Source organism: Anas platyrhynchos, chromosome 18 (assembly GCF_047663525.1).
Source record: "Anas platyrhynchos isolate ZD024472 breed Pekin duck chromosome 18, IASCAAS_PekinDuck_T2T, whole genome shotgun sequence".
Lineage (NCBI taxonomy): Eukaryota > Metazoa > Chordata > Aves > Anseriformes > Anatidae > Anas > Anas platyrhynchos.
This window is the reverse complement of record NC_092604.1, coordinates 7,690,349-7,705,394: the sequence shown is the minus strand read 5'-3', so window position 1 is coordinate 7,705,394 and position 15,046 is coordinate 7,690,349. Positions and strand designations below refer to the sequence as shown.

General features: G+C 37.6%; 1 protein-coding gene across 1 annotated transcript in view; it reads left to right on the top strand.

Annotated features, from left to right (window-relative positions):
* Positions 1 to 15,046, top strand: part of CDK5RAP2 (CDK5 regulatory subunit associated protein 2) — a 78,563-nt gene that overhangs the window by 26,703 nt on the left and 36,814 nt on the right. Inside the window, 4 exon segments of the mRNA XM_038164899.2 lie at positions 3,956 to 4,053; positions 6,693 to 6,823; positions 8,410 to 8,525; positions 10,018 to 10,146. Coding sequence (XP_038020827.2) covers positions 3,956 to 4,053; positions 6,693 to 6,823; positions 8,410 to 8,525; positions 10,018 to 10,146 — 474 coding nt within the window.

The window sequence follows — 15,046 nt, the reverse complement described above, 5'->3', positions numbered from 1 at the left end:
AGATGAGGTTGGCTGCTGCATTGCAAGGCAAATCTGATGTTTGTGCAAACACACCACACTTGGTAATTCCTGCACGATCAGCATATTGCTTGGCTCTAGTTTTAATTACTCCAGTATTTGGGGAGTTAATACTGTGCAGTCAGGGAATTGAAAAATACTGTGTGCATACAGTTGCGATGTCTTGTTTGCTGCAGTTGGAGAAATTACAGCCAAAGCATGAAAGTCATCGATGTAGCCAGAGCATTGCAGTTGTTGAGTGTCCTGACAGCTGGAATTGGTGCACTTGTTGGGATACTGCAGCCGTGTCTTAGCTGCTGGAACCGATGCAATGTGCATATTGTTGCTGAGTCACTGTGATTTTGGAAAGTGAGGTAGTTGACTTTTTTTTTTTATATACAAGTGTCCTGACTATTAATTGGCCATCAGTGCACTGTAGTTGTTGCTTGCAGTCTCTTTAAATTGATGCTGTGAACTGGGAGGTAGTTCAGCTTCTGATCTGATGAGATTAGCTTATGAAAACAGAGAGCATTTTTGTCAACATCCATGTCTTCACACCCCTCAACCATGTCGCTTCTTACCCGTTACGCTGAAAGTGGCCTGGTGAGGGGAATGGATGGGGTTGGTGTATCTCACCATTTCCTTACCAGCAGAAATTTCATCTTACAGAAATTATCCTGATGAAGTGACATTTGAAGATATGTTTATAGTCCAGCAGGTTTGCCTTACAGAGCGGCGAGAAGGGCCATAAGTTCCTCAGAGCCATCATCTTTTTGACATTTTCCGTGTTGAGATGACAACGTCCAAAAGTCACCAACAGTCTTTAGCTGCAGCCATTTCCCTCTTTAGATATCTGACTCACTGGCCTGTAGCAATTTTGATCTTATTAGCGATCGTTTCATTTATGGTGGACCATCCACACAGTTCACTGCAAGGTTAGAAGAAATTACCAAACTGTGACACTAATGGATGGAGGGATGAATCAGCGGCGGGGTGTAGGTTATGACCTTCTTGCAGCCATCCATCCCCTAACCTTCAGAGGTTTTGAAATGATCCCAATGCCTGTTGCAAGGAAAGGAGGGTTCAGTGAGGCAACCAGATATTTTTGTGACTTTGCCAGGAAGTTACTTATTGTGGAGACATAAACCTTCTACTTTCGTTGCTTACAATTTGAGAAACCTTTTAATGAAAATAAGTTATGTTTTCTACCACTGCTGCTTAGCAATAGTATTTCAGATTTAAATATAGACTTTAATGTATTAGATTGCCTGCTTTCACGGGAATATAAATCTTTCACTGCAATATGGTCCTGGATGTCTTGCAGCTATCTCTTCTAACACATTTTCCCTCACACCATGTGTCAAGAGGTTTAATGTTTCATTAACTCCCACAGCATTATGGTCTATGTAAGTTACAGAGCTGCCTTATGTTTTGTGTACCTTTGGGGAGTTGATTGGAATAATTCACTCCTACGCTTTATTTAGAAGTGACAGTAATAATGTACCAAAAAACCTTCATGCTGTATCTTTTCATCCTTATTATTCATGAAAAATTCTTAAAAATCACGAACAATGCTTCGTGGTTTTGCTCACCTCTACCTTGCTAGTTGAATTTAGGGTTTGTAAGAATTTACCTACAGCCTCTGACATTTGGAATTGGGAAACATCTCACGTCTCCTGTAACGGAGGAAAACAGAGTTGGGAGGGTTTCGTGAGGTTACGCGGAGTTTGGTGTAAATGTAGAACTAAATTAACATGTGAATTTTGAAAGAAATGTAAGAGAAGGAGCACGGTGCTGTGTAACACCACTTTGCTAATGCAGCACTCATAGCCCCTGAACAATTGGTGACAACCGTTATCTAATTTGTGTACCGTAAACTCTTCAGAGTGACATTACTTTGCCAGTGCTTCAGAAGGAGCTTTTAATTAGGATACAGTTCTGTAGTGTCTTCAGTAATAATTGCGAGGCTTATATCAGACATATGGAAGGGTTCACCAGAACTTTTAACAGACTGTTAACCAACTAAATTAAGTCAAAAGAGTTATTTCTTTCTGTTGCTTTCTGTGTCATTGATCAGTGTTGTTGTCAGTGATCAAACTTTTTCCAAATTAAATTGCAATCTGTGTATTTTCTGTCTAGTGACTGTTCTTAAACGGCTGAGACTCCAACATGGTGATGAGTCTTTAGCTCAGTCTGTAAGATTTGCTTTTTGATATATTTTTTTCTTAATTTTTTTTAATTAATGGACTCTGGATTGCCTATCTCAGACAGTTTGCCCTTGTGTTGCAGTCAACAGAAATCATTGCTTTGTGCTTTGTCTCTGCTCATCTTGATAACTGACTTGATATTATTCACATATAAAATAGTATTTAATGTATAAACTGCACCAGAACCTGGGAGCATTTGTTAGAGTACAGCTACCACTCGGGATAATGGCAGCAGAACATGATGAGCACATGCAGAGGTCTCTTCTACAAGGAATCTGCAGGGTTAAGTGGTAGGAGCTGCTCTGTCGGCAGTAAGATCTGGTATGCAGATTATCTCAACGGAAGTAATTTGATCAAAACTTGATTACATTTGCAAAATATTATTTAACATGTTTGCTAGCACACTGAAGTACGAGCGTAAATAATTAAAAGTAAACAACAGTTGTCCTTGCTTTTGTGCTGTTTACTTTGCAGAATACTGAATTTTTCAAATTAACAGTGTTTGCATCGTTAGTGTGAATTAACGAGATTCTACTATAGCTGATTTTTTGTTGCAATTCCTGGCTTAGCAACTGCAATTGGAGTAATAACAGCTGCTTAAAACTCCTGGGTGTAGATTTCTTCCCTGTTAATGATCTGTTCACTAATGATTTAGTATCTCTTGAGAGTTTAGTTTCCAGTCTTGAGGTTGTAATATGGAGCAGACAGAATTACCTCTCATTCTTGTTCTCTGGAGTTATCGTGTCATACTAGAGCCATACACATCCCCACTAGCTGGGGTGCTTCTTTGTTCATTCTTTCAGTTTTCAGTCCAAAAGGAAAACAGAGAAGCAACAAGGCCCGTTCTTCTCAGAGACAGAAGATACTGTGCCTGACATGAATACATCTAAATTAGATATAAATATCCCAGATATTTCCTCTTCTGAGCCAGCTGATATCTTAGATGTTTTTATGCAATAAGTGCAAGCTCCTTTAAATAGCTGCATTTTTTGCCTCCTGCTGAAAAAGTGGCTGAGTGGTTGTTTTGGATTGAAAAAATCTTGGGAATTTATAGCGGGTATTTCCTGAGCAAGGAGCAGAAGAGCCTGGATTTGTTCTAATAGTGATATACCTTCTGTGAGTAAGGCTGCAGGTAAACAATTTTCTTTGCACAAGCAGAGAAAGCAGCTTGTAGTGACCCAGGTGAGTGCTCAGAAAGCGGACTCAGTGAGCACGTATCTGGCATATCCATCCTTGGGCAACTCAGTGCAATCCTTTTTGTTCAGAAATGGAACAGAATTAGCAGATCCCCACCCAATAAATAAATAAATTATCCAGAATATGGAGAGGTTGTTAGGCTGATGCCTTAAAATGTGTGCTTGCAGCTTGGGCTTCTCTATTTGCCTTTCCCTTCCCCTATGGTAGCCAGCAGCCAGCATGTTCCTGGCTTGCTGAGCTGTAAATTTAGGAAGTGAGGATGCTGGGGGGAAAAAGGATTTTAGGCTGTCAGAAAAATGATGCACTGGTATTTCAATATGTAACTCACTTATGGTAGGTAAATAGCAAAATGCTATTAGCTTCCTGCAATAACAGCAGATTTAAGTATCCTGAATAGTTTCCAGATTCATATGAGGCTATTGAGGTGGGCAGTCCTCTTTAGTGACTTTTGAATTTCTCCTTTTAGATTTTCTCCTTTGCATGTCTGCACATAATTGTACACAGGCAATCTTAAAATTACGTTGCATGTTTACTATTTTCTTTTTTCCATTTAGGAAAAGAAAGAATCTGAATATGAAAAGCTGATACTTGCTTTGAAAAAGGAACAAAATATTTATTCTACACTAGTGAAGACCTTTAAAGAATCTGATAGGTAAGTGCTATTTCTATTTTGGTGGAAAATCTAAACTCAGAGGACCAAAGTTAGATGTTGTGAAAAAAGGTGAGTGGTCATTATATTGTACAGGCCAATCGTTAATGAAGCGTAAACTAGCTGTTAAAAAATAGATACATTTTTTTCCTTTTTCCTTAAAATAGAGCTATTTTTTGTAATTAAGGTTGAGTTATCTCAATTACCTAACTGCTTCTGAAAATATTTCTATTTGGATTGGATTCTCAGCTCAGCCAGATGTCCATTTATGTGGACAACATAAAAACCAGCCAGATTTTTAGAGAAGGTACTTGTCCTGTCTTGGACTAGAGGGGAAAAATCAAAGCACAGGGAAATGTTCAGCATGGGACTGATTTACCACAGTTTACTACTTCTCAAATACAGATAATGATTATTTTCAAAGTGGCACCTTGAAGATTGTGATATAAACATAATCAAGAATATAATCAAGTAAGCTTTTGGAGAAGTTCAAACAAAACAGAATAATTGAAATTTTCATAGGATATTTTCAATGCAAAGCATTCAAAAGCATATTAAATTTTCAGCCTTTAAAAATTAAACCCCAACATTGTAGAAAGAAACCTCAGGCCTACTTTGTGTCCTACTATTGTGTGGTAGTCAAGGAGATGTATGAAATAAAGAAAATTCTTAGCCTGTGGGTAACAATCTTACTGGTTTTAGTAAAATGTGGTTTTACTGTTATAATTACAAATATCTTAATTAGGTATTTGGAGAATTTGGGAGATGGCTCCTAGCTCTTCCTGCCTGAAGGCTCATACCTGCCAGCTTTGTGGGAACACGTTGGTATTTGCAGTCAGGGTGTAGACCCCTATAGTTTGAATGCCAGCAAGTGAGTACTGCTAAAGTAGATGAGATCTCGTATTTGAATTAAGTGCATTAATAGTAATGCCATCCTGTGCTTGGCCACAGCTCAGCAGCTGATAATAGAATCTTTTTCATTAGAAATAGTGATAGAAGTCAGATTAGGGAGATTATTTCTTATCTTGAGGAAAAGAGCGCTGTCTTTTGTGACTGGTTTCCGTTGAACAATCGCCAATGAAGGAAGAAGCCAGTTTGTCTGAGTATTTCATAGAGAGGGTGCCCTGCCATTGAAACACAGTCTGTGGGTAAGGGGATTGTGGCTACACTGTGTAGTAATGACAACACCAAGTAACAGCTCTGCTACCAGTTTTTCTTAGGATATCCTTGAAATGCGGAAAATTATTACTAGTTGACTGCAACTTAAATGGGTATTTTTCAAAATAAGCTACCTGATGTCGGCACCAAGACATTTTTTTGTCTCTCCAAGCAGAGAATTGATGCTTTTTCTCATAAAACCTTTAACACAGGAAAAGGAGAAAAAGCTTACTTAGCTTTTAGTAATGTGGTGGTTTGTTTTTCTTCTTAATTTTTGCTGAGTGTTTAAGAGAGCTCTCTCTTCAAAGATATTCCTTAGCCAGGGAGAACTGGTTAAAGCAATGGTTTCTTGTACAAAAAAGCCCGACAACAGCACACTTGTCAGAAGACAGACTGAGAGTCTTTTCATATATGCTGCCTTTTAATTAATGCATTTCTTCAATATGCTCTTCTTCTCATGCAAGTATGATATACTGTCTGCTTCTGTGTAGTCTCCTGTAAGACAGATTTGAATTTTGTTTGAAAGATTCCTGGATTGTCAGACATTTCCCTGTAGTGGATTGGAAATTCTACAGCAGCTTAATTTAAAGTACTGAGCTTTGGAGTGAATTAAATGTCAAAATAAATAATACAATGAGTTCAGTAACACCTTGTTATTTTTTATTAAATCCAGTTTATTTCATACTATTACAGTTTCAGTTTTTAGTGTGCTTAAGTCTTTTTATGAACTGATCATAACTGTGTTGTCGATGCTGTTGAAGGGTAATGGGGAAGATCTAGCAGGGGACAGCTGGATGTGCTGACGCTGTGAGAACTAGGAGGCAGTGACTGATGGTAAAATAAGCACTTCGGTGGCTACATTGAAAAAAAACCTGCTTAAAGAATTAATTCATATTGACAAATTGTCATTTTTAAGTTTTGGAATTTATACTCAATTGTGATAATTGACACAATTTCAACTTGAAAGGTCGTTTTACAGATTGTTGGCTACCTGAAGAATTAAAGTAGTTGGATTGTGCCTGGGTCATATTTTCAATGAAACGTGATTTTTTTATTATTATTTTTTTTAGTGGAGCATTATATTGTACAGCATAGTTCTGTAGCAAGGGAACAAAGTTTCCATGGTCACCATATAATGGAATACACAGAAGTTATTCATTTTAGTTTTCCTTAAAAAAAAAGTACAAAGAAATTGGCCCTTAGAATGTATCTGTCATGTTTAAGCTGAAACAATCAGCACGGTTCAAAGCAGCAAGAAAAGGGAGTGGATGTAAAGGTTTAGTCTCATCTTTCTGTGCAGGGATTTGTTTGTTCCTATGCATCAAAATGATGTAACTGTGATGAAATTAGTGTTGGCTACTGTGAAATGGTATCTTTGTGGAAGCCTGCGCATATAAAAGAAACTGCAATACCCAACGAAATTTATTCAATTGAAATCCTAAAGTTTTTTTTATATATATTTCTGTTTTCTTCTTTTTCCATAGTTTAAATAGCTTGCAAACGGAGTTAAACAACATCTTCATGTTACGAAAACAACTAGAAGACGACATTCTGGCTAATCGGAATCTACAGAAGATCTTAGAAGATCAGATTAAGGACGTCAAAAACCGACGAGGTCTGTATACATGTGAAGACCATCCCTTTTCTTGGTCTTCTTGTACAAAAGAAAACTGGTTTTATTATAGTCAGTTTGCTGTGATGGAGAAGAAATGTTTGAAAGTAGATAAAGGTGTGAAAAGGCGTCTTCTCGGCCTTCTGTACTGAAAATTATTTGAGGGATTTGTAACAGAATGTCTTCGAGCAATCAGAGCATATACAGAGGCACAGTTTTTCGCTTTCCCTGCAGCAAATGTTAGTAATTCTATGGCAATTCTACTGCAGGGATCGTTTCAAGCTGCCTACAATTTTGTACCTGTAGAATTTACTGTTTTTCTGCAGAAATCAAATTTCTGACTTTGAATAAATCTCTGGCCATGGGATCACTTTCTGTCCATGGAATTTAATTATTTCACAATGCTTCGATAAAGAACTTTTGTGTCAGGAAATTGCTAGACTCCTCCTAACACAAGAAGTATTTACAGAGAAGAAAAAAGTAGTTGGTAGTTTTGTTATTTTGTATTTTATTCAGAAATAGTAGAACTTTTTTGTTCGTTACACTTCTTTGAAGGTGTTTTTAATATATACTTAAGTAGAGCATGAATGATGTAAGTGGACATTGTTAAAGATAGTTCACTGCACGTGTACAGACACATCTGTTTTATTCTGTAGGGGATATATGCAAAACAATAAAGCCTGTCCACTTACCTTTCACTTAAAGTTTCAGTTTTGGCATCATTCCCTTCACAGCTTTGATAAGTGACAAAAGGTAAGCTTCTGCCATTTCAGAGTTTCCGACCTCAAAAGTAAAGAGGTGATGAACAACCAGGGGAAGTCAAAGGGACCTGTGGGCTCTCCCGGGTCCAGTTGTCAAAAGCAGTTGAGCTGTAGTTGAGGCTGTTAGGGAGGAAGGCTCTGAAAATTAGCAATTATTTGTGAAGCTTTGAGTCTTTGCAGCTGCCATGGGATCGGTGTCAGAGTGTGGAGTAGAATTTGGATGTCTCTGTTGTAATTTAGATATGCTTTCTCACTATTTAATGAAAGAATACATATATATAGGATAATACAGAATTGTCTATGTTGAAAATGAACAGGTGTTTCTTGAAATGTAACAAACCATTCGTATGGCTATAGAGGAAATGAATAAGTATTTTCAATTCCATTAATTCTCAATTATTTTGAGCCAAAAGCAAAATAAATTCCATAACTTTGTCTAACCTGGCTTTTTGCATTGAGGCTTTGAGTTTGTTTTCATAAAAATATGGTTAGAATAACTATTGTTGCCTCACTTATCCTTCCTAAAAATTATTTCTAATTGCAATGCTAAATATGCAAATTATAATGCAGAATTACATTCACAACTCATGCTGATAACTACAGAAAATACAGCATGTCCAAGCATCAGAAGCACAAACAAATGTAAGGATAGAATTTGTTCAGTTGAACAAAAAGCTAATTTTGGGGAATGAAACATTTTAACTGGCCTCCCTGAGATTTACTTGTAGGCGGTTATTTGGAAAGTTCTCTCTTTGCATTTTATGTTTTGTTTTCCTACAAACAAATAAGATTTTCTGAAATAATGTCTGTCATTGGTTATTTTGACAGATGAAACACTATCCTTCTGTGGAGATCAGACATCCTATATGAGTATTTGCTTAGGAGAGCAAGATCATTTAAACCTACAGATAGACCAGCTGTCTCTTGAAGAACTTAAGAAAAAGGTATTGATCTGTTTTATTATTTACTGGTTTCAATGGCTTAATTCTGCCTCATTTATAGTTTGTGCATCTCTCATGGAAAGAAGCATTGTCTTTATTTAGGTATGGCTTGGTAGTTCTGAAAGGATGTGATATTCTTATCTGTGTGGTTTGTGATCCACCTTTTATGAACTGTTTGTTCTTGTTATACAACATGAGCTTCAGAGTTAGATGAAACGTAGGTGGGTTGCTGCAAAGCTTTTATCCTAGTTAGCTGCATTCAAGTTTCAGGCTCAATACCATATTTTAGTCATCATGAAGTATACCAACTCCAAAGAAAAGTTTTTGTATTAAGTATTCAAGAACACGTACCTCATCTGCCTTTATTAATCATGAAGATGGTAGTGGTGTCTGTAATTTATTCTTCTGTATAGAACATTCCATCCCAGGCTTTACAAATCTTTTGATAAATAGGGCATGTTATAAAATAACCCTGAGGTAGGTTAATATTATCTCCATTCTATATAAGGAGAACTGAAATTCACAGAAATTAAATGTGCAGGCTATTGTCAAACAATAAATCTGTATTGGAGTACAAAACCCAGTTCTCTTGATGGTCCCTGTGCACTGATTTCCGATCAGTGCACCAATTTGTGATAAGGACCTGTGCTGAATGCGATTGTTTGGGTGTGAACGTAAGTGAAGTTTTACCTTTCTCATGGCCAGCTGAACTGTAGGCAGGTGTTCAAAGTCTGGAGGTGGGTAATCTGACGGAAAGAAGCTTGCCTTACACTGAGCAGGTGTCAATAAAAAAAAACAGTCCCATCCTGGGGTTATACCACATTTATCACTGAAAGTATTCCCTTTGGCATGTTCTGTGACACTCATCAGTAAACGAAGTTTACAAACCATTTCTTACCTGAAAAAGGGTTTGTATGCCTGAATGCTGATCTGCCTTTTCCAAATATATTAATTGGTCTCATAAAAAGATTTCACTTTTTTCTGCAAACACTGCTTTCTTGATATACTGCAAGTCCGTGACACTAATATCTGTTTGAGAGTCTTGAACTTGATTGTCCTCTCTGGTATAGATTATATATTTGTGAAACTATTCAGAGTGGTAGTGTTTTACAAAGGGTGTCTGAGATACAAGAACAGGTTGTTTCTGAATGTTACTATCGCCCTGTAATGGTGATTTCTGCTGCACCAAAGTGTTTCTTCTCAAATCAGCCTGTTGTGAGGTGCCCTTGGGTTTCTTTTTGCTACTGAACTATAAAAATGGTATTTTAACTTAATTACATGCCTGGGAACTAGTCTCCCAAGTTTAGATTTTTTGAACACTAACTTACAAATATGTGATCATGTTTTCATACATAGGGAGGTTACCTCATGAGCACATACAGAAGCCCAGGCTTTCCAGCTCTACTGTGTAGATTTGCCTGGAGATTTGTATATCATAATTTGTTTTTGTACTAGTATGGATGTTACCAGTTTTGCTTGTTCTTGGGTTGTTCAGGTTACTGATCTTCTCTTGATGGTTAAGGATCTGCAATCAATTAATCAAGAACTTAAGAAAAAACAGCTCGGACTCAGTACAACAGATTCTCAAGGGAAGGAAGCACTAAAAATATTAAACCAGAGTAAGGTAGGTTTTCTGTGTTAAAATAGTGGATCTAATATACCTTGTGGAATCATTTACATTAGTGCAAAATGACTGTAAAACCCTAGGAGCTTAGATTGCTAATTCCTTATAATAACTTTTTAAATTAATGATGTAAACGACTTTAAGAGGTTAGCACAACAGAGAATCAGCTTAATTCAGCAAGTGTTCAGTGATGTGTTTAGTTGATTTTAAGGAAACAACATACACATTAAAATATTTATGGCATCTGTGGTCTCTTGGTTTTGTCTATTGAAAGGGGAAGAGTTAATTTTGCTTTACAAAGAAAGCAATATCTTATATAACATTTTAGCTATTACTGAATGTCTGCTTGTCTACTGTTCAAGAGTTATCCTCATGCTGTGCCTAATTCTGTGACGGCTTAGTTCACGTCTCCTCTGCATAGGCAAAGGGTTCACAATGGCTAAAAAAGTAGGACTAGCACTTTGGGCTGCTTAAAAACATGTTTGTTCATTCATGTAGAATGGAGAAGTGGACAGCATTGTGGCAGAGTGCTGAGAGATGCAAGGAAGTACCCATTGCTGGGTGTTTGATGCTATTGCCAAAAGTTACAACTACTTTAGCTCTGGGGAAGAGGAGTTCTGGGTAAAATAGCTCCAAGGATTTTGTGTGCTGGATCTCCATGTATCTTAATATATGTGAATATTGAAGGATGTTCAGCAGGCTCTGGTAGGTTCTAATGAACCCCCTAGCTTGTTACAAGGTATTACTGGAAATGTGGCTGGTATTACTTCTCTTTATATTCAGTGGTGGTTTTTGTGTTCAGTTACATTGTTCTTGTATGCTACATATTGAATAGGAAGACAAAAATATAAAAGGAACACTCATGGTAGTATTTTCTGTCTTGAATTTCTAAATCTGAATTAAAAGAACAAGAGAAAAATAGGAATAGTTTGATGCAGGTGTGTGTAGGGATTGCATAATTCGTGAACTCTCATGGCTGATGATTTTTCTGCAAGACTCAGGAAAAAGGGCCATGTCTGTTACCATATGTGCTGCAGATGCACAATATAAGTCACAAAAATATTCTTGCTTTTTCATCTTTAAGATGTAGTCACGTTACCTTTAATTGAAATATGTCTTAAATTATAGATCAGCCTTTAGGGGTGCTGTGTATTTTATTAAAATAATGAATTTGCATGTTACTTAAATAGGTTTGCTCTGTAAAGCTTGTGGGTGATCTGTTTCAAAGTGCTTGCACTTTACATCCTTTAATATTTCTAGTAATTTGCTCTGCCATCCTGCAGAGGGTGCTGCACCCCCACTGATGCAGTAGTTAATACCAAAGGAATTTTTGTTCTGTACTAAGATTATCATGACAAGCTCTCATGCATTTTCATGAGCATGAAAAGAACATGTAGGGCTACTTACTTAAGAAAGTGCCTATGTGAAATGAGACACAGAATGACAAAGAGTGAAGCTTGTAAGATATAAATAAAGCCTCAAAATTCTGGTGAAGGAAGTAGAAAAGTAAAATATGGTATTTAACCTGTGCCGGAATGATGACGGTACTATAATGCTTAAAAGTTAAAGGAGCTGTGATTAAATGTTTTTAGTTTAAAAGGTACCAGTTCATCAGTCTTGTTAGTAAACAGCTACCTGGCTTTCAGGCTATGGATGTGACAACCTTATATTTCGTGTATTAATAACCATTGTCAGAAAGAACAAGTTCTATTTTTTGTGTGTATTTTAGGCTAGAATTTGTTGGCAGGCAGTGCTGAGATGATGCTAACATGTGCTATAAGAGGAATTTGGACAGACACTGGAAGATGTACCCTTCACAGGTTCTTAAAATGAACCCATCTTTCTCTTCCTTCACGAAGCTGGAGCACAAATCAGATGAATCTGCATGGTGGGGTCTCTGCAGAGCACCCCCAAAGGTCTGACAGCCCCTGGTACTCTATTTCTTGGCTTCATGTTTGGACAGGAGGGAGGAGGAGTATAGAAAAAGGTTGGTTTTGTACTGTCCTCTGAACATCTGCTTTCTCTGAGAGAAGCAGTCTCAGTGATTTCAGCCTCCAGGGCTCCAGGGATCTTTGCAAACCAAGCATATCAGTGGTTCATTTAGGAAAAACATTCTCAAGGTTTTCGGTCTCCAAGGAAATACTTTAAACAGGCAGCTTATTCTCAGTAGACTTTTTTTCTGGCCTTAAGCCACATATTTTCTTTTAATATTTTGTTGAACATTAGATTATATTCTGTGGAGAACAGAAAGTTTCTTTTCAGCCTTTTAGACATAGGACTATAGGACCAGGCTCAAGCTGCAGCCATGTCTTATATTAGTGTGTGATAATCTGTTGGTCTGATGTAATAGTTTCATTTCTGAGAAGCATCACTTATGAAGCCCTATATTGGCCTGGGAAACTCATGCACTAGAAAATGCCGAGTCAGAAAAAGTGGTTGCATTGGATAGATAAGTTATATGTGCAAACAAATTTAATACACAAATGTATTTAATGCACAAATGAGTTTGACCTGAATCTGCACAAGGAAAATTAAACCTTAGCAGTTTTTTTATAATAGCTAATATTATTGGCTATGATGTCCCGTGGTTACAATGAAAAAATATTTTTTAATGCATGTCTTTGCTATGTACCACAGACCTATCTGTGTCTACCTCTAGTTTTCAGACTGTCTTTAATTAGTGTTGTCCAAGAGAGCCAATTTCTAAGTGAAAATGCCAAAATAATTAAAACATGACTCAGAAATTAGTTTTGCACATAGGTTTCTAATAGTAAAAGGAAAATACATTAATATGCTGCACCATTTTACCATTCCCTTTCTACCTTTTTTAGTTCTTACTTAAACCATTAGAGTTGTTTATAGTGCTAAGAGTTGGAAGTTAAAAAGGCTTTTCTCATTTATTTCATATATACATTTATGTGCCCACTTTGCACATGCTTAATTAAAAAAGAACAACAAGCCCCACACATGCATTCAATTCCCAGTGTTCTTAGGAAGCAAAAATAACACTCCTGGAGCATCGTGTTTGTCTGCAATTGGGCTGATGTGCTGTGAGCCCAGACTTTACAGCATGTGATGCTGGGGAAGCAGGTTTTTCTTTTCATGTCATAAGTTTCAGCAGCGTACTTTATATCCATCGAAGCTATAAATATCACATCCACGACCTCTAGACACCAGTTTCGTTCCTGCCAGTGTGTCATCTGAGGCTCTGTACCTATAATCTCAATTTACTGCTTTTTCTGTAACTATGCTCAAGATTCTGCTTTTCTTGTCTTAGGGTAATTTTTCTTTAGCCTCAGTCACACCAAAATATGACTGTTATACACAACAGTGCTATATTATTGCCTCTAGTGCTTTAAGACTAAAATTTTTATCTAATGCAAGGTTGAATCCACAGTGCCAGTGCTATATCCTACCTGTGGTTTAGGCACGCTAGGTGTTGCATCATTGATATTCGCAATCACTCTTGCATGTTTCTAATATTTAATGAGGTTCCAGCAGCAAACATCTTAAATAACTATCTTTTTCTATTAGGTTGGGAAAAGTTGCTATAAAACAAGTTGATATAAATGTCCAATCTGGTTGAGATTCTATTTTAGAGTTCCCTAAATGTAGCTGTTTGGATGCCGTCTGCAGTGATACAGAGGCTTGCCTTTGCTGTGTTTTCACGTGCCTTTACCCATACCCCCTCTGTCTCTTGTTCTGCTGCTCATTCCTCCCAGCTCGATGAGTCTTAGCTGCTTGCATGGTTGGACCTGCTCTCTGCCTCAGGTCTGCCACACTTTGGGAACCTTTGTTGAAGTTTAGTAGCAACGTGTGCCAAAACCACTACATACTGCACAAATCATACCACCGTGCATTCAAGAACTCCCCCAGAAAGCACGAGTTTTGCTCCATAAAGTACCAGAATGTAGCGAGGAACCTAAATAGATTGTTCACGTTTTTCCTTACTGTCTACATAGTGGTAGATGTGAAAACAAGAATAGCAAAGCTGGGTTATGGAACGCAGCTGCGAGTGTTGCATCACAGGTGAGCGGTGGAACGTGGTGACTGCAGCTCCTCTGGGGTGCATCCCACCGCTGGTTGAAAGTCATTGTACTCAGGTTGTTGTCTGAAAGGCTTTGCCAGAATATGACTCCTGAATATAATAATTATTTTTAAATAGAGGTTTCCTTATGCCTAGTATTAAACCGACTTCACTAAGGTTAGATTCTGTACTCTTGCCAAAGCAAACAGGATTAGGAGGTAAATTATAAAAGAGGTGAAAATATTCTCTTCTCCATGAGCTGGGTGTAAATGAAGCTCACTCAGGAGTGGTCTGTACTGCTGTTGAGTGATGAGCAACCTGTGGCTCGTTCCTTGCTCAGCATTGTTCCTCAGGTGTAACACCAAGCAAACCAAAAGCCATCATGGTCCTGCCATCTGCTGCGCTGTAGTCAGGGACTCGAGTTCTGCTGCTGTTCTAAAATAAAGTTGGGGCTTCCTCCTCTTTGCTCAGGAAATATTAGTGCTGGCATATGGACTGGGTTCTGTGAAAAATAGGGAAAACGATGATTTGGCACCATTTGCTGCAAATTGACAAGTTTAGGCAAGACAAAGCAGATGTAACCTTTGTTACAGTAAGTCTTTTTTTAGGAAGCTACATGTGTTTTCTTTTAGAAGTGTCTATGTCTTGGATGCTGGAGAAGAGCCTTAATTGTGTAGCGAGTGAAAAGGAATTCTGGAAGTGGGAAAATAAAATAGGCACAGTGAGAACACGGCTGAGGATAGGGGTCCTTTGTCAGAAGAGGTTAAATGATGTTCATTTGTTTTGTAAAAACTGAGGGGAGGGGGGAAAGTGTTAAATAAAAATGAAATAATGTGAAAGATAAGGTTTCATTGTAATATGAATCTTTCCTGT